The sequence below is a fragment of the Diceros bicornis genome, chromosome 20 (assembly GCF_020826845.1).
Source record: "Diceros bicornis minor isolate mBicDic1 chromosome 20, mDicBic1.mat.cur, whole genome shotgun sequence".
Lineage (NCBI taxonomy): Eukaryota > Metazoa > Chordata > Mammalia > Perissodactyla > Rhinocerotidae > Diceros > Diceros bicornis.
The window spans coordinates 61,484,133-61,511,081 of NC_080759.1; the positions used below are offsets into that span (position 1 = coordinate 61,484,133).

A 26,949-nucleotide genomic window follows, 5' to 3' on the forward strand; every position below is an offset into this window, starting at 1 on the left:
ACATACACTCATCACATGGCACACATATACATATTATCACATATACTCACATGCATATATACACATACATGTGTATGCAATACATATGTACACATACTCTGTACACACATTCATACACACTCTCTTGTATACACACTCAGGCATGTGCACACACTCACGTATACACACAGGCACGCATGAGCACATATGCACACATATATACACACAAACATGCACACATGCTTACGTGTATGCAGATACACACACACTGTATACACACTCACACATATTATGCACATACATACTCATATGTGTGCACATTCACACAGTATACACACAAACACTGTCACACATGCATACACATCCACACATATACACATGTACATATATGTGTACAAAACATACGTGTACATACACTCATGCACATGGCACACATATATACATGCTCACGTATACTCACATGTATATATACACATGCATGGGTATGCACACGCACGTGTACACATGCATGCATACACACATTCATATACACTTGCACATGTGCATACACACTCATGCATGTGCACACATATGCATGAGCACATATGCACACAATACACAAACATGCACACACGTATATACACACATATATGCACATACACTCATGCACTGTATACACACTTGCACACATGTACACACGTTATACATATACATACTCATATGTATGCACATTCACACAGTATACACATACTCTCACACATGCATACACTCATGTGCACACACATATACATGTGCCCACACACATATACACATACGTGTATGCATACACATAGTCACACACTCCTGTGTATACACGCTACATCAGGTCCCCGTTCACAGAGGCCGTGGACAGTGTGCTGACCAGCCCCCGGCGGTCCCCTGGCCTCTGGCAGCGGTTCCTGATGAGCTTGTAGATGGCGAAGCCAGGGGTGGTGAGGCAGGGCACCCCGGCCACGATGACCACCACGACGTACACCCAGCTCGGGTATGCGACTTTCTGGGATTTTGGAAATTCCTCCTGGGGACAGAGGAACCACAGGATAAGCAGACACAAAGGCAGCCAGCGGGGTCTCCTTCAGGGGGCAAAATGCCCCCGACCCCGGTTTGTCTCACCCTCCCGCCTTGTGGGGAAGGGGAGGGAGACCAAGGCCCCTGACCCCCACATGCCTCCTCACACGTACTTGACCCCTGGCTCCCCGATCCCGGTGGCCCCTGCATGCTCACATAGGCAGGGTCCCAGACACTGTATATCAGCTCCTCGTTGACCTCGACCACGAAGAAGAACAGGAAGATGATCAGCATGAGCAGCGGGCTGACCACTCTCCACATGACTTGCCAGAAGATGTTGGGCTTGTGGCCAATCATAAACTCGATGTCCTTGTTGAACCTGGGAGGGACAGAGGCCAGAAGGGAGCCATCACCTGGTGGACATCACCAGGCCTTCAATCCCATCAAGGCAGAGGGCGGGCCAGTCTCCCGTGACAGATGAACGGCCACCGTCCTGCAGCACCGCCCTTTCCCTCATCACAGTTCTAGCCGCGCTTCCAGCAAAGACACGCCTCCAAGGGAAGACCCCTGTCGGCACAGCGAAAGCCATCTCGGGGGCGTCTGGAGACCTCCGCCGTCCTCCGCCCAGTGCTCCAACTTGTAAACTCCCATCAGAGGCCTCATTTTCCTCACACGCCCTGGGCGGGTACTCACACAAAGTCAGGGTCAGTACTTCTGGGGGCGCGGAGGAGGGAGGCCATCCAAGCCGTCCCCCCTCAGCCTCCTCCACAGGGCAGTGGCCCTGAACCTGGACAGCCCATCATCTCCTGCCTGTCCTATGCTGAACGAACTCTCTTCTGCACAAACGAGTTTATTGCTGTGCAAGTCAGAGGGGAGCGGGCAGAAGGTCAAGGGGAGGTCCAGGACCGCCGGCGAACCAGAGGACGCTTCTGAAAAAGCACAGATGCCAGGCCTTGTAGCAGCAGGCCCCGGGAGCTGTGCTGAGCCCCTTCTGCTCGGCCTGTTCCTCCTGAGGCAACGTTGCACAGTATGCCCGGGGCCGGGGGCCGGCTTCAAACTGTCCTCGGGCCGTTCACAGGTGGACACGCCTGCTTCACAGCCAGAGCGTGGTGTGCGCCACACCCGTGCGTTTCTGTCTGAACATCCTACCCCAGGATTGCTGGTGTTACGCCCAGTGGGTCTGCCATGTACTCCTCAGGCTCCCCCACGGCTGTTTGCGTGGTGTTGCTGAAGTGAGCATCCTGCACACGTGCCCTCACACCCGTGTGCGCTGGGTGATGCAGAACAAACAGGCGCCCAGAGTGGGAGCCCCGGCAGGGCTTGGGCACATCTCCTCATTCCATGTTCATAGATCTGGCACATTATTTCTGAGGTTGTGGCAAGTCCAGCCCCTGCCAAGAGCACGGACACGTTTTCTGGTTCCCACCATCTATGGTAATGGGGCGAGGCCCTGAATGTCAGCCAAGGGGACAGCTGCCTGTCTTTGCCTGAGGCTGTGTCTGTCTGCAGAGCACTCTCTCCCCCGAGAAAGGCCCAGAGCACCCCCCCCAGGAGCACCTGGCCATGGGCCCCGAGTTGGAGTAAAACACTCAGCTCACTCCCCCTGGGCGGGCGCCCGGCAGGACCTCACAGGGAAGCCCATCACTCACACCAAGACCCCTTCCTGTCCACTCCCCGCCCCTCATTCCCGGGGGCTGCTGCTAGCCCGACTGAGACACCGAGCGTCCTTCTGCGCTTCAGGCCCATCAGTTTGCAGCGGCGGCTCCCTGGTGTGCGAGGCGCAGCAGTGCCGTCGACGCGGTGCGGCTGCTTTCCTGGCTCATTGTCTGTCTCTTGACTTTGCTTGTGACACTTGGTTACAGCATTTTTAATCACACGGTCAGATGAGAGGTGTCCGTGTTTTCACTTGTGGGAGCCATTTTCTCTCCCCCCCACCAGGACATGCAGAGTCTCCTCGCTCTGCTGTCAGTGTTTACCGTTGTATGTTAGTCTGGAAGCATCTGGAAGCTGGAAGGGGTACAGTTTCTATTGCTCTGGACAAGCATCCGCCTGGGATCCACCTCCTCTCCCTCCACTCTTCCGGGTGCCAGGCCCCGCACCCACAACTCTCTCCCACCGAGGGAAACGCACGCAGTCCCGTGTCGCAGGCACCCGTCTCCCACCCTGCCCTGGACGCGGGACTGCTCGCCCCACCATGGGGATTTCCTGTGACCGTCAGATGGGCCGTCCCTCCTACCTGTCCACGCCGTACACGTAGACGACAGAGAACATCTCGCAGAAGGCGACGACGAGCAGCGGGATGGAGCCAGCATAGCTGTCCATCAGAGAGAGCCAGTACTGGCCCGAGTTCAGCGTGAAAATGAAGGCGATGAGATAGGCCACTAAGCAGATGAGGCCTGCGGGCCGGACAGGGAGCAGAGCCGCTGTGGACAGAGGCTCCACACCTGCCCCACGGCCGTGATGCCCAGAGGTCACTCTGGAGGCTTTGCTCACACGGCCTGGCCCTACATACCTGTGAGCAGCTCCTTGGGCCACTTTTCGGGGGTGATCTTAAGGTCCTGCAGGGGCACGACCACCCCCTCGATGGTCCCGAACATGGATGAGAGGCCCAGGCAGAAGAGCATGACGAAGAAGAGCACAGACCACAGCGGGGACACTGGCATCTTGGTGATGGCCTCGGTGAAGACGATGAAGGCCAGCCCGGTGCCCTCCACGCCCTGCAGGGCGGGCAGGCACGTACCCTTAGCACAGGCTTCCTGGCACCCTGGGCGTGCTCCCCAAGGGTACCCCCTCGGCCCGCTCATGTCCCTCTCCCTTCCTGTCAGTGACCCATCACCGGCACATCCCTGGACAGCTCTCCGCCCGCCAGGCAGCACCGTGCAAGTGTCAGGCTGATCTGAGCCGTGTATGAAGTAACCAGATCTTGTCTTTTGGGCCCAAGTGTAGTTTTTGTTTTTTGTGAGGAAGATTAGCCCTGAGCTAACATCCGTTGCCAATCCCCCTCTTTTTGTGGAGGAAGATTCGCCTTGAGCTAACATCCATGCCCATCTTCCTCTACTTTATATGGGACACCGCCACAGCATGGCTTGAGAAGCGGTTTGTAGGTCTGCGCCCAGGATCCAAACCCAAGAACCCCGGGCCCCCACAGCGGAGTGCGCGAACTTAACCACTATGCCACTGGGCCGGCCCCCCAAGTGTATTTTTAAAAGCTAAACTATGTTTAGAACCAGCATAGCGAGTGCATTGTCCAGCAGTGGTCAGGGCCCCAAGCTGCCTGGACAGAAACATGAGGCAGACACGTAGCGACCGCCATCTGCTCGCTAACAGGGACCCCCGCCCACTGGATGCTTCCTGAGACGCACCCCACAAGGCCCGGGTTAAGAGTGCTGAGTGTTGGGCCGGCCCTGTGGCTTGGTGGTTAAGTGCACACGCTGCGATGCTGGCGGCCCGGGTTCGGATCCCGGGTGCGCATCGAGGCACCACTTCTCCATCCATCCTGAGGCTGAGTCCCACATACAGCAACTAGAAGGGTGTGCAGCTATGACATACAACTATCTGCTGGGGCTTTGGGGGGAAAAAATAAAATAAATAAAATCTTTAATAAAAAAAAAAAAAGAGTGCTGAGTGACTTCAGTGGGGTCTGAGCGAGTCCCTTAAATAGATGCCTTGGACCTGTGACCCGTCCACTAGGCTAGAGCAGGTGGCGAGGCAGGCCGTGTGCACAGACGGGCTCGCGGTGCAAAAGCACGAAGTCTCCTCACTGCTGGGCTGACCCTGTGCTGCTGCATCAGGCCCCACGTGGGTCAGCGAGACCTCTGGCACTGGCTCCTCCCTCCCGAGGGGCACAGGGGGTGGGGATGGCTCAGTAGGAACTCAGCTCCTGGGGAAGCTCAGTGTCCACCCAAGGGTCCTTCGCTCCTGTGTCTTTCTGCTTCTGAATCAGAGCGCCGCCCAAGAGGACTGACCTCGGAGAGTAAGGAGTTCATGTCGCAGGTCTGGAACGTCAGCTGCGCGAAGGCCACGGGGTCTGTGGCATTGCACCACCGCTGCATTTCTTCAAAGTTCTCCTGCGTCACGTTGCCTTCAGGCAGGTCAAACCCGTTGATGAGTGTCAGGATGTTCCTGGAAAGAGAGCGAGGCTGACTCTGGCCCTGGGCGGGTGCAAGCCTGGTGGGCTCCTCGGAGGCCAGGCGCACAGGTGGCACAGCGCGTGGGAGTGGGGGATGGGCACTCACGCACTGAAGCAGTCGTCGTAGCGCTCGGTGGCCCGGAAGCCAATGATGGAGTAGATCACGGTGGCTGCGTACACGGACGTGAAGCCGTTGATGATGGACACGATCAACGAGTCCATCTCGCAGTTGTTGCTGCGGATGAGAGCGGCATCTGGTCACCGCAGACCAGGGGACGCCGTGTCCGCCCGGCCCGGCCCACGTGGGTACACAGTGGAGGACAGACGCAGAGCTCCGCCTGGGAGCCGAGCCTGAGAGGTTCAGCGGCAGGTGTGCTGCAGGGGAGGGCGCGGCCCGCCGTTCTTCCACGACCGTGCAGGCCCCGAGCACAAGGTGACCTGAGGGCCTGTCCCCACGCCCCCTGTCCACAGCCACTAGCCCCTCGCTCTTGCCATTCTTACCACTTCACAACGCCACCCCCGCCACAACCTGGTCGCCCTAGAGACCCCTGAAAGCCCTGGGAACCCCTAAAGCAGCCTTCAACCCCACAGCTGGAGCTGGAGACCCCGTTGTTCAAATCCCTGCTCTGCCAATGTCTGCTCTGGCCTCACCCGGTCAGGACCCATCCCCGGGCCTTGCCCCCCACCAGCTGCAAAGGCTTCGAGGAGGTGGCCTGGGCCAGACCCCCACAACCTGTACCCCTTCTCCCACTGGTATCCCCTCCCAGCCTCCCCACCTTGGGGGTCTCGCCTCCTCCCAGCTGAGGACCCCCCCATCTCCACCTGGACACCTAAAGCCACCCTCAGCTCAGCACGCCCAGAACCCCACCCATGACCTCCCCACCCAACCCAGCAGTTCTCCCCCTCCACCATCTGCCGACGCTGACACCATCCTTCCAGAGGCTTCCATCCAAAGCCTAGTCCCTCAGCCCTCCGTAAATGCAAGTCAAACCAGAGTGAGACACCATGTCACAGCCACCAGGGCGGCTAGAACCAAAAAGTCAGATAACAGATATTGGCGAGGGTGTGGAGAAATTGGGGCCCTGCGACGTGGCTGGTGGGACAGTGACATGAGGCAGCAGCCTTGGAAAACAGCTCCTCAAATGATTAAGCCTGGAGCCACCACGTGACCCAGCAATCCACTCCTAGGCGGACCCAAGAAAAATGAAAACACGTGTCCGCACAAAAGCTTGTGCACAAATGTTCACAGCAGCCAAAAAGTGGAAACAACCCCAGTGTCCGTCGGCAGGTGGGTAGGTGAGCACAATGTGGTCCATCCACACAGTGACCACTCTTCAGCCACAAGAGGAGTGAAGCTACTACACGGATGGGCCTCGAGGACGTTATGCTCAGACACAGAAGGACAAAGCCTATAGGATTCCCCATCTGTGAAGCATCCAGAAGAGGCAAATCCGTAAAGGGAGAAAGCGGATGATTGTTGCTGGGCTCGGGGTGGCGGTGGGGTGGGGGACTGCTGATGGGTCCAGGGTCTCTTTTGGGATGATGAAAATGTTCTGGAATTCGTGGTGGTAGCTGCACAATCTGTGAATATCCTAAAACCACTGGATTGTGCTCTTTAAGTGGGTGAATTTTACCATGTGGGAGGTGTCTGAATAAAGCTGGAAGAAAATTCGCCCTCAGCTCCCTCCTGCCCCATCCGCTGGGAAGCGACCCCAGGACTTCACCAGGGCCCTGCTGGCCCCACCCTCTCCTGACCCGTCCCCCACGGCCAGCAGGGCATCTGCAGCCACCCCTCCCACCTGAGTCTATGCTCACACAGCACCTTTTCCACCCCGAGCCTGCTCTGATGGATGAGGCCCCTCCAAGACCCCTCGTCCTGCTCTGCGCTTTCTTTCTCTGCATCTTTTATCTCCTATGACCTGACATTTGTTCATCCTGGTGTTCATCTCTCTGCAGAACTCAGATCCCAGGAGGTCGGGTCCCGACGCACCAGGGGGCACACAGTGGTGCTCTGTTAATGCTTGTGGGGGTGAACTAACGCCAACTGCGTTCCTTCCTTCAGAGGCCCCTGGAGTCCTGGATGCTGAGGGGTCACCAGGGGAGGGGCGTGGTGGATGGAGGGGAGAACACCAGGGCTCCTGTCACTGGGGCCGAGGCCGAGGGGAGGCAGGATCGGAAACAGGCCTCCCTCGCGGTACCCAGCTCATGAAAGTCCTCACTTCCTCCCTGCCTCTCCCAGCCCTGTCCCCCAGAGTCCAGATGGGACTGGAGCAGTGAAGATGCGGGTCGACACTCGCATGTAAGCTGCACCTTCCCCTGCACGCCTTTTGCTCTTTCCACCTTCACCACAGAATCCCACAAAGTCTGATGGGGAAACTTAGGCACACAGCACTCCAAGCCTTGGTGGAGGCCCCACAACTCCCGACGCCCAGGCCCGCGGGACCCTCTCGTGCACACACTCACTGGACAGAGTTGTAACTGGAGAAGGAGATGAGGCCCCCGAAGGCCAGCGAAAAGGAGTAGAAGACCTGGGCGCCCGCATCCAGCCAGTTGACCGGGTTGGCCAGTTCCTGGACCTGCAGGCAAAGAGAGATGCTCAGCTGGGCGCTGCAGGACTCGGGCCCCAGGAAACAAGGGGGCGGTCCCGGGAAGAAGCTCGAGACCCGAGCCAAGGCGCCCAGCCTGGTGACCGCGGAGGCCGCGGGCGGGCAGGTGGTCAGGACAGACGATGCCCCTGCAGGTGGCAGCTGATGCCTCCCCACACGGTGGCTGCCGTCTGTACGTCCCTGCAGAGCCGCAGTCAAGCAGCCCCTTGCGGGCCCAGCACACACACTAGCCCCGGGGGAGGCCTGTCCCCCAGCACACCCCCCACCACGGGGTGGGCGCCCAGGGCAGACAGCGGGACACTCACATTCGGCGTGAAGAGGAAGACGATGCCATTGGTGGCCCCCTTCAGTGTCAGGCCCCGGATGAGGAAGATTGTCAGGACGATGTAGGGCAGCGTCGAGGTGATGTACACGGCCTGGGGACGGGGCAAGTGTGGGACGCAGGGGCAGCCAGGCCCACGAGGTGGAAGGGCTGGTCACGCAGGACCCCGCTCCGCCCTCCTCCATGCGTCCCTCAGCCCCAGGCTTCCCGGGGAGGGGCCCTGGCCTCTCTGCCGTTCCCATGGTTCTGGTGGCAGTTGTGGTTGTTGTTGTGACTGTGTAATCGCGGTTGTTTAGCCCCTCCACTAGACACACTGCATGTATCGCTCTTGCATGCTTCTCTCTAAGCACATTTGAGAGCATCCTGGCCAGCACCGAGTGTCTGGCCGCCAGCCTGGGCGATCAGCAAGGCTGGGGGCAGCAGAAGCACCCCAGACAGAGGGCACGCCGGGGCCGTGACCCTCAGAGCTGGTTAAGGGTGTGGCGGCTCAGACAGGGCTCTGTGAGCACCCGTGGCCCACCCGGCCTCACCTTCCCGGTGGTCTCGATCCCGCGGATGGTACACAGGTAGAGCACGCTCCAGGCGCAGGTCAGGGAGAGCAGCATCCACCACTGCACAGAGCCCGAGTCGTTGATGGAGGTGGAGATGTTGAGGGTCTCCCGGTACCAGAAGTAGTCCACGGAGGAGCTGCTGGCACACTCCTCCACATAGCCTGGGGGACGGGCCCTCTCATGCTTCAGTGTGTGGTCACAGAGAGTGTGAACCCATGCGGAGGACAGAGCACGGGGAAGAGCCACAGGGAACACGGGCTGTGCTCCTGGGGCACTCATGCTGGGACGTAGCACACACGTGTGCAGGCACGTACATGCACACAGATGTGTGTGCACATGAGGATGCCTTGCACAACTACACACGTGCACACACATACCCCATGTGCGCACACATCCACACTGACCCACATGTACACACAAGCACACCTGCACACTCACATACACACTCGTGCATACATGTATCCATACAAGCCGTGCACATGCATGTGGACGCAAGTATGGTGTGCACCCCGGGGCCTCGACTGCCTGCCCCCGCCCTCTTGCCCCTGCTCCAGGCAGGCGGAGCCCCACAGGCCTGGCTGGGAGTCGGTGCCCAGGCAGGAGGCTCAGCCGTGCAGGTCACCGGTCTTTGGGGCTCCCTGACCAAGGCCCGTGCCGGGCAACTCTGTTCAGCCTCACATGCTGGCACCACTGTGGGTCCCCGGGTCCTTGCTGCCCCTCCAGGCTCCGGAACTGCACGGAGACCCTGCTAAGAGGGGAGCAGTCTAATCCCAGAAGACCCCACCCCAGCCCCGGAGACAGGGAAAGTGCCCCGAATGGTCCGAGGGCAGCAAGGGCAGCCTACAGGCAGGGCCTGTCCTCTTCTGACCCCAAGGGGCCCATCTTGGCGGCCCGACCCCAGCACACCTGGAGGGACCCACGCAGTACCCCACACCGGCCACTCTTTGCCTGTTAGAAACGGGCAGTTTCTGTCCTGGTGCAGATGTATGGAGAGCTGCCGTGCTGAGCACACGTGCTCCTGTCCCCCATGGGCCACCGGCAGAGGGTCTGTTCTCCCATCCTCCCTCCCGGGGGGTCTCAGAAGGACCAGATGATGAGGGGTGGATGATCCTGGGCACACGCCCTGGGGAGAAAGAGACTCCGGGGAACGTGGAGGGAGGGGGGCACCACTCTCCATGATGTGGGGAGCAGCGTTCTCCGGAAAGTTCCACACACACCCTGGCTGGTGACCTGGAACCCCACACCCAGTGTCCTCGCTCTGAGGCCAGGAGACAGGTCTCTGTGTAATGTGGGGCCCTTGGCCCGCTGCTTCCGAGAGGGCGGCACAGGGCGCTGTGGGAGAACCCCCCAGAGAGGGCCCCCCACCGCTCCTTCCTAAAGACCTTGGCCCCGCTCCCCTGAGATGCAGCTTGTAAGAGCTTTTCTCTCGCAGGGCGATTTTTTAATGCTCTGTTGCCTTAAATGTGCCCTGGTTTTTCCCAAACCTGAGCTGTAACTATCGAAATTTTAGAAAATCAGAGGACGACAGGTCATGAATCATCAGTTTGCATGTTCAAAGGTGCAGGGCGGCCCCACACAGCCAGCAGATCCCTGACCCTTGACCCCTGACCTCTGCTCCCAGGCTCACCCGTCCGGTTCTCGTTGAGTGGGCACTGGCTCCATGGCAGAGGGTCCTGGAAGGAGTTGAAGAAGTACCACAGGACCCAGGCGATGATGGTGTTGTAGTAGAGGCCCACCATGAAGGACACGATCATGGACGTGATGCCTGGGAGGGCATCAGAGCTGGGGTCAGGGGTCAGTGCTGGGGTGGGGGTCAGAGCTGAGGTAGGGGTCAGACCTGGGGTGAGGGGTCACTGCTGGGGTGGGGGTCACTGCTGGGGTAGGGGTCAGACCTGGGGTGGGGGTCACTGCTGGGGTGGGGGTCAGAGCTGGGGTGGAGGTCACTGCTGGGGTGGGGGTCAGAGCTGGGGTGGGGGTCACTGCTGGGGTCGGGGTCAGACCTGGGGTGGGGGTCAGAGCTGGGGTGGGGGTCAGAGCTGGGGTTGGGGGGTCACTGCTGGGACGGGGATCAGAGCTGGGGTGGGGGTCAGAGCTGGGGTGGGGGTCACTGCTGGGGTGAGGGGTCACTGCTGGGGTGGGGGGTCACTGCTGGCATGGGGGTCACTGCTGCGGTGGGGGTCAGAGCTGGGGGCCTCCTCACCAATTGTATGTGAGTGGATGGAGGAGTCCGGGAGAGCAGGAGGGCAGCCTTGGTGGTGAGCCCCGCTCCGGGTCCCTTGGGTGCTTGCTGAGCCCTCTCTGGGCAGGAGTGGGGGACCCTGCTCTCCCCCAGCGTCCACACCCTCCCATGCCCCGGGCACCTAGGAACTCGGGACAGCCTCTGCTGGCTGGTCCCTGGTGGCCAGGAGCAGCCCTGGCCTGGACCCTGCAGCCTACCCTCCCATGAGGTTCTAAGGAAAGGTTTGCAAAGGCCTGTGGGGGGAACAAGCCCTGGAACTTCCTCTCCCTGGAAACGGGCGGGAGGAGGGAAGAGAGCGGCTCTTTCTGCCACTACCAGGCCCCAGGCAGGGGTCCCACCAAGTCGGCACAGACACGCACCTAGGCCCTTCAGGGCTGGGTGGATAGCGCTCCAGACGCCCACGCTCCCCTTCCGCAGCCTCTGCCCAATGGCGAACTCCAGGTACAGCAGGGGGACTCCCTCCACCACCAGCAGAATGAGGAAGGGGATCATAAACGCCCCTGGATGGGGAGAAGGAAGCGATGCAGTCAGCTGACAGTGCCCAGGAGGACAGAAGGCCACCTCTGGGGACACAGGCATTTGCAGAAATTATCTGCAGAACTTTGTCACAAATACAAACTAGGGCCATCAACAACACCACTGCCCGTGATGGCCACTGGCGTTGCAGAAAACGGTGTTGCCTGCCACAGAAAATTCTAGAGATGAGCAATCAAGGACCAGAGCTTCAAAGTAACAGCAAGACCCCTGGATTGGGGTCAGAGCTAACTCCACGTTCTAGAAGGCCCACTCAGCAGTGGGACACAGGAGAGTCCGTGCTCTCATCTGTGCAAAGTCCATTGTCCTTCAGATGGGTAAGAAATGACTGAAATGGGAGGGCATTTGGAATTGTTTAGAAAGTGTAGCAATTCCGTGCTGGGGCGGAGCTGGAGCAGGAAGAAGTTGTGCAGGTGGTGAGGGAACCAGGAAGGGGAAGATTCCCTGTTGAAACCAAGGTTCATTTTTATGGTTTAAATTGACTAGAACGTTAAGTTCATTCAGGATGCCTTTTAAGTAAACAGAAGATAGAGATGTGCTTACCCTAAAAAGAAAAAGCAACCCACCGTTCCTATGAAAGTCAGGTTTAATGCTTGGGACCATCCTAAAAGCAAAGGCAGCACGCAGAACGCTGCCGCATGTGGATCAGTAAACGCAGCTGCGTTTCCTCACGACGTCTTTAGATTCTGACTCTTTAGAGAAACTCAAGCTGGAGGGTGTGGGCTGGCCTCCTCTCCGAGCTCCAGACAGTGGGCACCCGCCCAAAGGGCAGCACTGAGACGTTCGTGCGTTTAAACGTGTAGAGACACGCTTGTCATTCTGACAGCTCCCTCTTCTCGCAGGGACCCATGGACTCCCCCTGTCAGCCCTGCGTGGTAAGAGGGGCCACCTGGGCAGACCGCCGCTTGTTGTATGGGGAGATGCTTTGTGCCGCCTCAACAAAGTGGCCAACCCCACAAGCCCATGCCCTTCCCACGGGGTGGTGCACAACAGCGCTGGGAGGTTAGGAAGGTGTCCGCGGGCTGGGCGGAGCGCGGGGCGGGGCACAGACCAGGGTGAGCCAGCCAGGGGAGGCGTGGAGAGCACGTGGAACCTGCACTCAAAGGCACGGAAAAGTCAGAGGGGAGAGGCCACGGGAGCCCAGGGTTCAGAGGGCACGTGGGATGTCTGCATCGGGGGTCTTCAGTCTGAGCCTTAGGGACCCTGCTTAGGGACGTGGAGGAGTGTCCTCCAGAACGTTCTGCTGGACGCAGGCACAGTGCAGGGTCTGTTGGCTCTGCTCTCTGATGGACACCAGGGCCCAGCCTGGCACTGAACGGGAGCTCCGTGACCATCTGCTGAGTGGAAATGGCAGGACAGGGTCACAATTCCCGCTGGGGTGGGGGAGCTAGCCTCTGTGGTGAACGTGGTCCCATGTGTGGTGACCCAGGCTCGGCAGTGGAATCCCTTCCCTTGCGTCACGATTCCCCCCCGCCGTGTTGTCAGGACCGCGCTGGCGGTTCTACAACCCCTCCCCCGCCCCCCGCCCGACTTTACTGCAGGAAGGAGGTGAAGGTTAGTGACGGTGAACCAGGTCAGGGGTCCCAGCTGCTCCCTTCCGCCCGCCCCCACCGCGGGGCCAGCGGGAGATCCGAGGAGGTTCTCCGGTGCACTTAGCGTGGGAGGGTCCTGAGCACAATCTACAGAGATTAGCACAACTGTGGTTACAAAGGTTGTGAACACTCACTCAGGACGATGTTCAGCACAGCTGAAACCAGGAGATAAGAATTCAAAACACACTCATGGCTCCAGGACTGCAGCGCGGACTCGGTTCCCAGCCTGACGGGCCCGTGGGCTGGGTTCCCCGGACCCCCGTGAGTCATAATCCCTGACTGGGAGGCCTGGGGGATCCAGCCTTGCACCTGCTGAGTGATGGGGGCCGCCCACGCCTGCCTGCTCCCCCTCACCCTGACGTCCCCGGGTCTCCCGGGGAGCGGTGCCCACGACACCCCACGTCTGGAGCGGTTGCGCAGCCCCAGCCCCTCAGCACGCAGCGCCCCCGGCTGCTTGCTCGGGCTCCCATCCCTCTTGCTTCTCCCCGCCCCTTCGTGTCCCAGGAACCCAGGAGGAGGCCATCTCCACCTCCATCCCGTCCCTTCCCGGCACACTCCTGCTGTTTGTCCTCCCCTGAATAGCTTACATGCTTCGCTTCCTTCCCCTTCCCTGCCCTGCGCCTCCCCACCCCGACCACCGCCTCCTGCATGGGTCTCTGGTCAAGGCAAGTGTCAGACGCTGAGCCAGAGGTCCTCAGTGGGGTGGCAGTGTGTGTGCATGAGTGTGCGTGTGTGTGCGAGTATGTGTATGCATGGGTGTATGTGAATGCGTGCGTGTCCGCATGTGTGTGAGTGTGTAAATGTATGCACACGTGGGTGCGAGTATGTGGTGGGTGGGCGTCCACATGTATGTGCATGCCTGCATGTAAGTGCGTGCATGTATGTGTGTCCTTGTGCGTGTGCATGCGTGGGGATATGTGAATGTGTGCATGTCCGTGTGTGTGAGTGTGTAAGTGTGTGCACATGCACATGCGAGTGTGGTGGGTGTGTGTCCACAGGTATGTGCATACCTGCGGGTGTGTGCATGTATGTGTGTCCTTGTGCCTGTGCATGCGTGGGTGTATGTGAACGTGGGTGCATTGTGAGTGCATGTCCATGTGTATGTGCATGCCCGAGCGTGCGTGCATGCGTGCGCGCGCGTGTGTGTGTGAGAGAGAGAGAGAGAGAGAGAGGCTCTGAGGGGCATGGGAAGGCAGGGGCAATCTCGCCAGCAGCTCCATGTGTGCTGCTGGGTTGACTCCCTTGGCTTCCCTCTTTCTTTCTCCTCCCTCAGTCCGTCCCTCTGTCTGTCCATCCACAGTGCCCTCACCGGCTGGGACTAACAGGCCCCCTGGAGCCCAGGGGCACCTCCTCTGCCCCGTGGGCTGTCCTCTGTCCTGGGTCTCCACGCCAGGACAGAGATAGGTCTCCCTGGTGCTGCGGCTGCGGCTGCGATGGGGCTGAGGGTCTGGCACCCCAGGAAAGCCGGGCCTGTGGGCCACAGGGGATGGGGAACTTAACGTGACAAGGAGGTAACAGCACAGAGCAGTTGTGACCCACCAGCCGCCTCACGGGAGGGCAGCCCCGGATCCTTGCTCTCCCAGATGAGCGGGTGCTGAGCTCCCGGAGTCCCCTCTCAAGAAACTCCAACCATGCCAAGGGGTCTTTACAAATCAAGCCCGGGAACATGAACCTTTCCCTTTTACACCCGCTGCTTCTCACTGTGGGTGGAGGTGTAGGAAGGAGGGGAGGACAGACAGGGAGGGCTGCAAGTCTCAGGGAGGGAGGAAAGCATGGAGGGCGCCCAGGCGGGTTCCAAAGGTCCCCGGAGCCGAGCCTCCCAGCGCTGCCCCGGGAGCTGGGGATGTGTGCTCTTGCACACCGATGCACACTCATGGCGGGACGAGGTGGACATACCCCACAGGAGAAAGACAGCTGGCACAGAAGTGCAGATCTTTCTCTCTTTGAGAAATTAGGAAACAAGGGGGAGGGAGGAGGAAGAGGACGTTGGGGGAGAGATGCGTGCTTCTGAGGCCGGTCTGAGCCTCCGCGTGTCTCTTGCCCGCACGTGGCTGTTTGGCACAGAGTAAAAGCCGGAGGAAAATGTGCTGAATCGGTAGGCACAGGGCCAGGACCAAGAGAGAAATGCAGCCCCTGGAACCAGGCTGGAGAGAAGCCTGGAGACAGCAGTGGGGGGATGGGGGACACTGCCTCCTCGGGGCTCTCCCAACCCCGCACACCAGCTCTCCCAGCTGCGCAGTCACTGCGAGGATGAGATGGGGTAACGTGGGCACCAAGTATTGGGAGTGATGCCTGTGGGACAGACTGGGATGGGGGCGACATGCGTGGAGAGAGAACGCACTTTCACCCACGTGCAGGCTCTCCGGCATGGTGCACATGCAGAACTCTCGGCGAGGACCGTCTAGTCCCCAGGACGTGGGGGTATGGCCGGGGGTGCCCCCCCAGTCCTCCTGCTGTTTCCTGAAGGCCAACTGAGGGGGCTGCTGTCCCCTCACCTGCAGCCTTCCCTGCTGCCCACGTCCAGACTCACAGCCCACGCAGAGCCACCACGAGACCTGTGCCCACGCGACAGCCCTGAGCGCCACAGAGCCAGTGCTTGGGAGGGAGATGGTGGTGCTGGCAGGTCCTGCCCTCCCGCATCTGGCACACCCTGCTGGCCCCCGGGCTCAGTCCTTTCAGACTGGCTGTCTCTGACCCAGTCGGCACCCGGCAGACTGACCAGAAATGCATGTGGTTCTCCCACGCCAAGGGACACAAGAGCCCCAAGCCTGTGGTGTCGCCTGTGATCACAGCAGCTAGTGGGGGAGGAACAGAGAGGGGGCCCAGGGACGGGGCAGCTTGTCCAGGGTCTGGAGGTGGGACCTAGAAGTGGGACCACCCTCAGACCCGGGCACGAAGATCCCTTCCTGCACTTCTGAGGGCCCTGTGCTGCCTTCCCCACCTGAAGCCTGCCCCCTGGAGCCCATGCCCAGGCCCCTTCCAGGTCACACTCAGGGAATCAGGGTCCAGAATGCTCCAGCCAAATGGGCCAAGTCATCGATTCATCGGGCCTGTGCGGCCCCTTCCCCAGTCTCCCAAGGGAGCAACCAGCTGGTGTGCCCCCTGGGTTGTGAGTCGGTGGGACCCGCCACGATGGCTGTGGAGGCGGATGTGGACAAGGTTTGGGTGTGGGGGCTGGGGAGCCACACATGCACTGTGAGCACATCTCCTGGAAATGCAGAGGCAGCTGGGGAGGGCGGCAGCGGGGCAGGTGGAAATCTAAACTGAAGCGTGGCCTTCCAGACTGCGGACTCTCGGTGTCGGGACACTCCTTGCTCGTTTGTTGACCGGATTTAGAACTGCGAACATGCAGACCTGCAGCAGGTGGGCCAGGAACGCTTCCCAGGGAACGGCGGGAACAGAGGGAGTTCACTGGCCGCGTGGCGGGGACACAGAAATAACCGAGGAGCCGAGTCTCCCTGGCCAAGGAGAGAGGCTTGTGTTTGAGCTCTCAAAGGAGGAAACCCTGACCCGTGGCTGTGAGGAGGGGGTGGCGTGGGCATCCCGCTGCCCGGAGGACGGGTCGGGGTGCGTTTGGGAGAAGTGATGGAGAGGGAAGACAGAAGTTCCTAACCCGGGCGGCCCTGCCCACGCCAGGGCTGCACCCTCTCTCGCACAGTCCCCTCTCACACCTCTCCTGGCCCCTAGAAAAGCCAGATTTCTCCTTAAACCAGAGTGACGCTGGCACTTTCCCATTCCCAGACCCGTGCCCATTCCCGCCGCAGCCCCTTCCCAGCTTCGGCTGTGCGAGCCTCTGCCTGGTGCCCACAGGGCCGGCTCTGGGTCAGGGCGCTGGTGATTGTGCCAGTTTCCCTTTTGTGGTGAGGCTGTGACAGTGGATACGCCTGAGGGTGCACTGTCCCTCGCTGGGTCACAGATGTTTGCTGTTTGTCGGCAAACACACAAAACCTCAGAAAGATGCGAAAGCAGGCGGGCCCAGGCTGGGCAGGCCCAGTGTCCACCTGCCCCGCTCGTCACAGAGATGCCGGGCCCAGGCAGAGCTCCAGGTCTCCGGCCTCCTACGTGGCCACACATCATGCAGAAGTAGGGGCTTTTCGTGTGTGTGCGTGCACATGGCCACATGCCCAAAATAAACATGCAACATGTTGCTGACGGCTGAATCTAAGTCATGGGAATAGGGTCTGTACTGGAGTTTCCTCCACTTTTCTGAATTTAATTTTTTTCATAATACCAAGTTAAAAATAAAGTAAATGATCACTTGTTTTTACTTTTTGAATTACCCCAATCTCCTGGAAATAATTGGAGACAAATTAAGTTTCCACCAAACCAAGACTCGTCATTGGGGTCCTCAAATGTGTCACTTTCTTTTCAAGTGACACAACCGCTCCCCTCCCCCATAGCTGGGGCTCGGGGTGGGGAACATCCACATGAGGGGTCACCAGCCACCGGCCACCTTGTCACCATTCTCAGTGACTGTCTCCTGGGCTTGGAAGTCAAGACGCTCAGCTCCTGACCTGAGAGCAGACCCGGGGGATGGAGGACAGTGGGGAGGCCCCCAGGAGGGCACAGATGGACAGGGAGAGGAATGGGCGGCCTGGACTGGACAGACGGTGAGCCACCAGGGCGGTCCCGCCGAGCTGGGAGGTGGCAGCCTCGCCCAGAATGTCAGGGGCTGCACCGCCCCCCCTGCCTCCCCACCTCGCCTGCTAGAGCCGATGGATTGAGGACCCCCACACTTTGTTGTCTGTCCCGGGGACCCAGGGTCGGCCCCCCTTCCCTGGGGTGATGCAGATGCTCCTGTCCTCAGTGTCTGGAGGCAACGTTCCCGTGCTGCCCCCTTGGGCTCATGGTGAGTGTGTGGCTGCACCCCGAGAGCCCCCATTTCCCGTGGGTGAATTCTTCTCAGTAAAGGGGCCCCGCGGCTCTCTGGGAATTTTCGGTCTCCGTCATTGTCCTGGTCGGTTGCACTGAGGACTTTGAAGTCCCTTCAGCATGTTCCTGGACATCCTCCCCAGCTCTGGTGCTCCCAGTCCCTCTCTTCTCAGGGGGCCCCAAAAAGTGGGTCCATCCTGTGTTGCCGGGGGCCCCAGCACAGGGGGCGTGCCCGGCCCCTCCTCCCTCTCCAGCGGGCTCCTTCCACGCCCCGGGGGAGGAAATCCCTGCTGTGCTGGGCTTCCCCTTAGAACTAACTGCCGCTGGAGTTGCAGAGGACGCTGGGCCCCTCCCCCGGGACGGCCCCCGCAGTGGGGGGCCTGACCAGGAGGTTCCAGAGGGAAGGGAGAGCCGGGCTCCCTGGGGCAGCTGGGAGACGGAACTCAGTGGCCCTACCGCTGGGCATCCCAACCTTGCAGGCCCCAGGGTCCCCAGCCCCACCCTCTCCCCCGAGCGCAGAGATGGCGGCAACCAGCCGGGAGGTGCAGGCTGGACCAGAGGCGGGTAATACACAGCCTCCCAGACATTCTCGAGCCCGGGGTGGTGCAGAGTCACAGGTTCTCCGGGGGCGACCACGTCTGCTGTTCTCAGGGACACTTTAGGTCACAAAACCCGGATGAGAGTCAGCAGGTCTTCAGAGTTAGAAAGAAAACGATGCCTCCTAACTCGCATCACTAGAGAGTGAACATCCTTTGAAAGCCCGGAACCTGTCTACCAGCAGAGTCCCCAGAGTGTCCAGCCAGCTCTGCGGGCTGGGGGCCCAGGGGAGACAGAAGCCCTGGATGCGTGGGGGCCAAGGGGACCACGGGTGTGACCTCCATCCCTGCAGTCGTGGACATGGGAGGATGGGAGGAGGGACAAGGCTGTGGGGGCTCTGTAGCTGGGGTGAGGGGGCGACCTCTGCCATGCAAGGAGACCCTGGGCTCCAGGCAAGACCCTCAGCGGCCTCTGGAGGCGGCTGGTCAGGGGGGAGCAGCTCCCCCGCCTCTGGCCTGTGTGCCGTGGGTCAGGAACCGGCCACGTGTCCCACTGTGGGCCACCTGCTCCTGGCCCGGCTCCCTCCTCTGTCCATCAGGGAGTGTGCTGCCTGCCTGTGGGGTTAGGACATGACATGATGCACAGGGAGGACTCTACCCGGTGCCCGTGGTGGATGTGCAGAGGGCTGGCCCTACTGCCCCTCGTGCCAGCACCTTTCATGCTCCACCCGGAGGAGTGGCTGGTTCCTCTCCCCCCAACACCCAAGTCCCTCTGTCCTCTGGGAACAGGGCAGGGATCCCGGGTCCTGGAGCGCGGGTGGCACGCGGCCTCCTGGAGCCTGACATGCCAGCATTGGACATGCGGGCCCGGGCAGTGGGCCTCTCTTGCCAACCCCTGTGGCCAGGGACGGGGTGCAGATATCAGCGCGCAGGCCACCCGGCCCAGGCCCGCCTCTGCCCAGCCCTGCCCTCGGTGCAAACTCGGGGGCTCAAGTCTGCAGTGAAGACAACCCCCGGGTGGAAGACACAGGTGTGCGCCTGCCCCGCCTGCAGCCCCCGGCCCCCCAGACTCCTCCCCTCTGTGGAGGGGATGCTGGGGTCCAGGGGGGCGTCAGTGTGGCTCAGCCCCATCCCCCGCCCTTGCCCTCTGCCCGGGCCTACCTCCGCCGTGGCTCTGGCACAGGTAGGGGAAGCGCCACACATTGCCCAGGCCCACGCAGAAGCCCACGCAGGTGAGCATGTACTGGGCCTTGTTGTCCCACTTGGGCCGCGAGCTGGCCTCCTGCTCCTCGATGCACTCCAGCTCCGCCAGGGACGGGATCCGGTCCTCCAGGCCTGGGTTGGGCAGCACGAGCCTCATCATGGGGGTCGCTGGGCGGGTCCCTCGTCGCCACAGCAGGCCAGGAGCTGGAGCACAAGTGGCCACGGCCTAGAGCCCCAGCACTTTATAGGGAACCTTTGATACCTCACCCCAAGCACCTGGGCCTACAGTCAGCGTCAGCAGATCTGGAGGGCGAGTCCGCGGACTGTTAATGCCTTATCTGCAGAGGCGCCGCCGCCCGACCCTCGGAGGCTGCTCAGCCTGCGCTGCCGGCCCCTCCCCCTGTGCAAACACAGACCGGATGTCTCACAGGTGAGCCGCCCCCCAGCTCCCAGCCCTGCATGTGGGCCGAGGGCCAGACTCCAGGGAGGAGGGACCCGGGGCAGAAGGACCGTATCCGACCGCCCCCAATGGCCCTGCCTGGCTCTGCAGGATGCTAGCTCTCCCCCAGACACGCAGCCTCCAGACCCTCCGAGGCTCCGTCCACTGACCACACCCCACCCCATCTGCAGGAGGAGGCCGAGGAGGGGCCCCCTTTCCCAAACTCTCTCTGCCAACAGGCTGAGAGCTGGGACGTCCCTGACCCCTCCCAGTCCAGGGACACTAGTGGAGCCCTGGGTCCTGGGAGCAGCCCACTGCCCTGTTCACTCTGAGCTTTCTGCTGTCTGGACCCCTCCTGGCCTGAGCTCTGGACTCTAAACAGCTCCTCAGAGACCCTCGAGGTCCCACTAGCATGGGGGTAACCAGAGGTGCTTCAGACTTGGGGGCCTCCAGGCTGGGCCCTTTGAACCCAGAACGGCCTCCAGGGTGCTCGTCCCTGTGGGCTCTCCAGGGCTCCGGGAGTGGACTGTCCCCAGAGCCATCGCCCTGCTGCCTCCCAGGCTCTCCCCACAGCTCCAGGAGTGGACTGTCCCCAGAGCCTGTCCTGGAGGCTGGGGGACAAGGAGAGACCCCACATGGGGGTTATGTCTGAATGGAGACCCAGAGCAAAAGGGGTTTTCCAGCGTGGTTTCTGGTCCTGATCCTGAGCTCAGCGATCCCACCTGCCCGCCACCTTCCCGTGGGCTAGTGACCATGCACCCCCAACCGACTGAGGGGCCTTTTCCCAACCTCCATCCAGTCTTCGGGGTCAACCTTTGGGACTACCTGGGCTCCACGGCCCTCCCCATCCTCCCCACCCCGTGGCCTTCCCAGAAGGACAGACTCTGTCATCCTGTCTCTTGGCTTATCCATCTCATCAACAGCTGTGCTGCTGGGGGGTGACGTCCCCGAGGCTGGGCTCTGTCTGCCCCCAGGACCCCCACCCCACACAACTGGTTCACACCCATGTCCACTGAATAATCCAGGGAAGGAGGGTGGCGGTCACTTGGGGTGAGTGAGTGCAGGAGCCCAACATTTGTCCCAGAACAAGAGGGAAACTGGGGAGCCTGGGGCCCAAAAGGAAGCGATTGGGTGTGCATTTAGGGACGTCTGTCCTGAGACAGACAGACTGGAGGGCAGGACGGGCCTGGGGGAGGCCACCGCAGAGAGAGAAAGACAGAGAGAGAGAGATAGAGAGAGAGACAGAGAGATAGAAAGATAGACAGAGGGAGATAGAGAGATACAGAGCGATAGAAAGACAGAGAGATAGAGACAGAGAGATAGAAAGAGAGAGAGACAGAGACAGAGAGAGACAGGCAGCAGAGAGAAAGAGAGAGAGACAGAGAGGAGGGAGGGAGGAGGGAGCCACAGGCTGGCCCAGGCCTGGTGGTGGGGACAGGAGAGGCAGACGGTCTGGAGACAGGAAGGAGGGGTTGCCTGGACCCCAAGGCCCAGCAAGGGAGGAGTCTGGAGTGGGGTTCCGTGCTGGATGTGTGCAGTGTGAGGCCCCCACCCCCCAGGAGTCAGAGGCACGGAATCCAGGTGTGTGTGGGGGGGGTCCCCGCCCCACAGCAGGCCACGCCTGGGCTCCACAGTGGAGTGTGCCAGGGGCTTCCTCCTGGCCGCTCCCTCTGGAAGTTTCCCCAGAGGAAGCCGGGAGTGGCAGGAAGCTGGACTTGGACCCACGTTCTGTGGACTTGGACCCACGTTCCCTGGAGCAGCTGAGCCTCCCGAAGCCCTAGCTCCACCGCTCTCAGTGCCCTGAGATCCAGTGTCCTCATTTGTAAAACACAGTAGTAATGTGGAGCTCCGCGGCTGTGTTCTGAGAAAATACCAGAGACGGCACCTGGCAGACAGAAGGCCTAGTGCCCAAGGGTGGAGCCCAGGTGGGGCAGGGTCCCGGCCACAAGGACCACGGGGGCTGCTGCCCACTCAGTCAAGGTCTCAGAGTTAGCTCTGGCCTGACACCAGGCCCGAGGCCCCCTCCTCACGCGTCTCTTCCTTCGCGCTCCCCGTGACAACTTTTATCACGAAAGAAACACACGCTCGACAAAGAGAAGGGAGAGTGTTCAACCCGCAGCTGGAGACGAGCACTGACGGTTGTCTCCTGGATCTGTGGTCGCACAAACATGCTTGTACGTGAGACACACACTCACTGCACGAAATTACGGTCCGCGACATTGGTACTTAACGTTATGATCGAGAATTCTCCTTTCCTTAAATTTTAATATTTTTAACTAAATTTAAATTTTTACTTACTGTATTTGTTAATTTTTTATTAAATTTTCTTTCAAGGATCTTTTTTGATGTGGGACATTACGAGTACTCAGTGTGTTGGGTATACTATAATTTATACAGAAAACTTCCCTAACATGAAGTTTCATTTTTCCCCATTGTAAATGTTGCTGTGGTAAATGTATTTGAACACATGTTTTTCTGTGACTGTCTTACAGGTTGATGAATTTTCATAAAGCAGGCATATCCACGTAACAATCGCCCAGATCAAGAGACAGAACATTCCAGAACCCAGAGGCCCCTGATCCCTCCCAGGCAACACCCATCCTCCCAAGGTGCCCACGCGGCTGGCTCCCTCCCCCTCAGGTCCAGGTCTGGTTACCCCACCGCCAACTGTACCCATCTGTGCTTCTCCTTCCTCACAGCATCGTTCCTTCTCCTTCCCCACGCCATCCTTCCTTCTCCTTCCCCACGCCATCCTTCCTTCTCCTTCCTCAGACCATCCTTCCTTCTCCTTCCCCGTGCGATCCTTCCTTCTCCTTCTTCATGGCATCCTTCCTTCTCCTTCCTCACACCATCCTTCCTTCTCCTTCCTCACACCATCCTTCCTTCTCCTTCCCCACGCTATCCTTCCTTCTCCTTCCTCACACCATCCTTCCTTCTCCTTCCCCGCGCGATCCTTCCTTCTCCTTCTTCATGGCATCCTTCCTTCTCCTTCCTCACACCATCCTTCCTTCTCCTTCCTCACACCATCCTTCCTTCTCCTTCCCCACGCTATCTTTCCTTCTCCTTCCTCACACCATCCTTCCTTCTCCTTCCTCACACCATCCTTCCTTCTCCTCCTTCGCACCATCCTTCCTTCTCCTTCCTCACGCCATCTTTCGTTCTCCTTCCTCACGCCATCCTTCCTTCTCCTTCCTCACAGCATCCTGCGTTCTCCTTCCTCACCCCATCTTTCCTTCTCCTTCCTCACAGCATCCTTCCTTCTCCTTCCTCACGCCATCCTTCCTTAAGCGTTTGTAGTAACTTGGCTTATTGCTTATGCTCCCTCCTCCCCACGAGACCGTGAGACCCATGGACAGCCTCCACCCCCCGTTCCTGCTTCCTCAGCTCAGGGAGGTCTGTGGGGTTCTGGGGCTCCATCACACCGAGAGATCTCCCTGATGAGAGGTGCACAGTTCATCTATCTATCGTACAGGTGCTGTCCTGTGTGGCAGGACAGCGTCCAGGCTGTGCCGTTACCACAGAAGCCCCTCTTGTCTCTCGGGCATTGGAGTCGGGTCCAGAGCCCTGAGTGGACCTGCTGCCTCCTCGGGCTGCACATGCCCAACTTGAAAAGATGCTACCAAAGGGGCTCCAAGAGCGCCCGCATCCCAGGGGGTGCCCCACAGCCTCCCCCACGCTGGGTGACTGGTAGCCCTGGGGCAGCACTGCAGGAATCCATGTGGTTGAGTCTGCGAGCTCCATCCTGCGAGTTTATAAGCCACCGGCCGTCCTCCCTGGAAACGCCTGCTCAGATGCTCTTTTCTGTTGGGATGCCGGCTCCTTCCTATTAACTCTCAGGACACTCGACTGTGTTCTGGAATACAGGGCTTCACGAGCATCCCCCTCCCTCAGTGTGTCTTTAATGACAGAAAATCTTCATTATAGTGTTGTCCCACCATCAATCCTTTCAAAAACCTTTGCCTCCCTCAAGGTCAGAGATACCCTCTTATGTTGTATTCCAGAAGCTTTATTCTTTGGCCTCAGACGTTTGGAATTGCTCTTGATGAGTGGTGTGAGGTAGAGTCAGGATTCTTGGGTTGGAAGTCCAAACGATCCGGCACCGTTTACTCAGGATGTGGCGCTTCCCCACTTCCTGCGGGCTGCCCCGTCCCTGAATCCACGGTGCCTGTCTGTGCGCTGTGTCCTCACGGTCCCGTCTGCCCCGCTGGCCTTTCTGTCAAGGGCACTCGGTCTCAGTTCCCGTAGCTTTAGGCAGGTCCTCACGTCTGATGGTCCACGTCTTCCAACTGTGCTTTTCTTCGAGAACATACACATTTTGGGGTAAACTTGTAAGTTTCCACAGGACACCTGCTGGGATTTTGATTGAGATAAAGTAAATCCGTAGATCTGTAGATCAATTTAAATGGAATTTTAACAATGTTGAGTTTTTCAAACCAGAAACCTAGTATATCCCTCCATTAATTTAGGCCTTGTTCTCAACAATGTTGATAGTTTTGTGTGGGGAGGTCTTGAAGATCTTTCATTAGATTTATTCTTAGATATTTGATTTTTTATGGTATTGTGAATGGTATGTTTTTAAATGTTTATCCTTTAATTGTGTATTGCTGGTATGTATAACAATGCAATTAATTTTTGTATATTGACCTGATGTCAAAATTTTTTCTAATACTTTTAACCATTGATTTGTGTGTGTGTGAGGAAGATTCGCCCTGAGCTAACATCTGTTGCCAATCCTCCTCTTTTGCTGAGGAAGATTGGCCCTGAGCTAACACCCATGCCCATCTTTCTCTACTTTATATATGGGATGCCGCCACAGCATGGAGTGATAAGCGGTGTGCAGGTCCGCATCCGGGATTCAAACCTGCAAACACTGGGCTGCCGAAGCAGAGCATGCACACTTAACCACTATGCCAGTGGGCCGGCCCCTAGCCATTGATTCTTAAAAGAGATTTTTAAATCAAAATTATGCCAATTGAAAATGAGAGTTTCTGTTAATCCCTCCGGTCCCGTTGCTTTGTCTTCTTGTGTTTTTCTCACTCCGGTATGTGGTGTCCAGCTCAACGCTGGACAGAATGGCAGACAGCAGGCGTCCTGGACTCATCCCCGTCTGTGAGAAGCTGCCAGTGTTTCACCCCTGGGACCAGCGAGGACGACTGAGATTTCTGTACAAACCCTTACCAGATTAAGGAATCTCCCTTCTATCCCTGGTGTACTATGAGATTCTTCTGTTTTTTGTAACAGTTTTCTTGAGCTACAATTATCACAATATAAATTCACTCGTCTGAAATGTCAGTTCACTCCTGTTAGTGTATTCATGGCATTGTGCAGCCATGACCACAAGCAAACGTAGAACATCGTCATCGCCTCCAGAAGAAACCCTGCACCTGTTAGCTGTCACCTACCCCACCCTTGAGCTCCTTTTGTGTTAGGAATGGATGATAAATGTTATGAACTGCTTTTCTACATTTTTGGGATAATTATTAACTTGTTCTCCTTTACTCTCTTGCTGTGATGATAACACAGTTTGATTTTTAAATATGAAACCAACCTTACATTCCTAGAATAATCCAACTTGTCCAGGATGCATAATCGTTTACATCACTGGATAGTTTCCCACAAATTAGAGTCTTTCCATCGATGCTCCTCACCATGCGAGTCGGTGCACAACCCAATGGCTTCTTTAGGGCAGGTGACCTCGTCCTATCTATGCTGGGCAGGGAGCCGAGGCGAGGCGGCCTACTTCTGCGATGTCCCTCAGGACACTAAAGGACAGGACGACGCCCCCCAGCCCTAGGATGGCACAGCACGGGGTCAGGAATTATTATTAGTGCCTCCTGTCGGCGGGCCACACACCGCCTCTGAAGTGCTCCAACACCGAGCAGGCACAGCAGGTGAGGGGGGGCCGCGGCCGTCGCCTGATCCCCAGAATCATTAACCTTTGTCTTGAAAGGGAAGGAGTTGTGTTTATAAGGCCTGAGTTACTGAGTTACTGAGGAGGATCCTCAAAAGTCACGAGAGGTTTGGTGCTTCTCCGCCCCCGCCCCGCCCCTGCGCCTGGATTCATTGACTTTTCAGCCCAGAGTTAAGCCCACAGGGCGAGCTTCACCCCCATCTGAGAGTCCACTCTGCTGTTTATGTGCACTACCTCTGCCTCTGTCTTCCCACGGCGCAGAGGGAGAAGAGCGAGGTCTCTGCAGGGGCAGGAGATGAGAGAGAGAGACAGACAGGGAGAGAGAGAGACAGGGAGAGAGAGAGAGACAGGGAGAGAGAGAGACAGACAGACAGGGGGAGAGAGAGACAGGGGGAGAGAGAGAGACACGGAGAGAGAGAGACACAGAGAGAGAGAGACAGAGAGAGAGAGAGACAGGGAGAGAGAGAAAAACAGGGAGAGAGAGAGACAGGGAGAGAGAAAGAGAGACAGGGAGAGAGAGAGAGACACGGAGAGAGAGAGAGACAGAGAGAGAGAGAGACACAGAGAGAGAGACAGGGAGAGAGAGAGACAGGGAGAGAGAGACAGGGAGAGAGAGAGACAGACAGACAGGGGGAGAGAGAGAGAGACAGGGAGAGAGAGAGACAGGGAGACAGACAGGGAGAGAGAGAGACAGAGAGAGAGAGAGAGACAGGGAGAGAGAGAGACGGGGAGAGAGAGACAGGGAGAGAGAGAGAGACAGGGAGAGAGAGAGAGACACGGAGAGAGAGAGAGACACAGAGAGAGAGAGACAGAGAGAGAGAGACAGGGAGAGAGAGAGAGACACGGAGAGAGAGAGAGACACAGAGAGAGAGAGACAGGGAGAGAGAGAGAGAGAGAGAGACAGGGAGAGAGAGAGACAGGGAGAGAGAGAGACAGGGAGAGAGAGAGAGAGACAGGGAGAGAGAGAGAGACAGGGAGAGAGAGAGAGACACGGAGAGAGAGAGACACAG

General features: G+C 58.8%; 1 protein-coding gene across 1 annotated transcript; it reads right to left on the reverse strand.

The window, feature by feature from the left end:
- Positions 1 to 814: 814 nt before the first annotated feature.
- On the reverse strand, positions 815 to 19,808 carry SLC6A19 (solute carrier family 6 member 19). Its single transcript, XM_058564402.1, has 12 exons — positions 19,548 to 19,808; positions 11,212 to 11,352; positions 10,241 to 10,378; positions 8,593 to 8,774; positions 8,046 to 8,156; positions 7,598 to 7,710; positions 5,241 to 5,369; positions 4,971 to 5,127; positions 3,518 to 3,722; positions 3,242 to 3,401; positions 1,222 to 1,384; positions 815 to 1,015 (listed from the first exon to the last, which is right to left on the reverse strand). The coding sequence occupies exons 1-12, from the start codon at positions 19,747 to 19,749 to the stop codon at positions 815 to 817; spliced, it is 1,902 nt and encodes a 633-aa protein (XP_058420385.1). The 5' UTR covers positions 19,750 to 19,808.
- Positions 19,809 to 26,949: the final 7,141 nt, after the last annotated feature.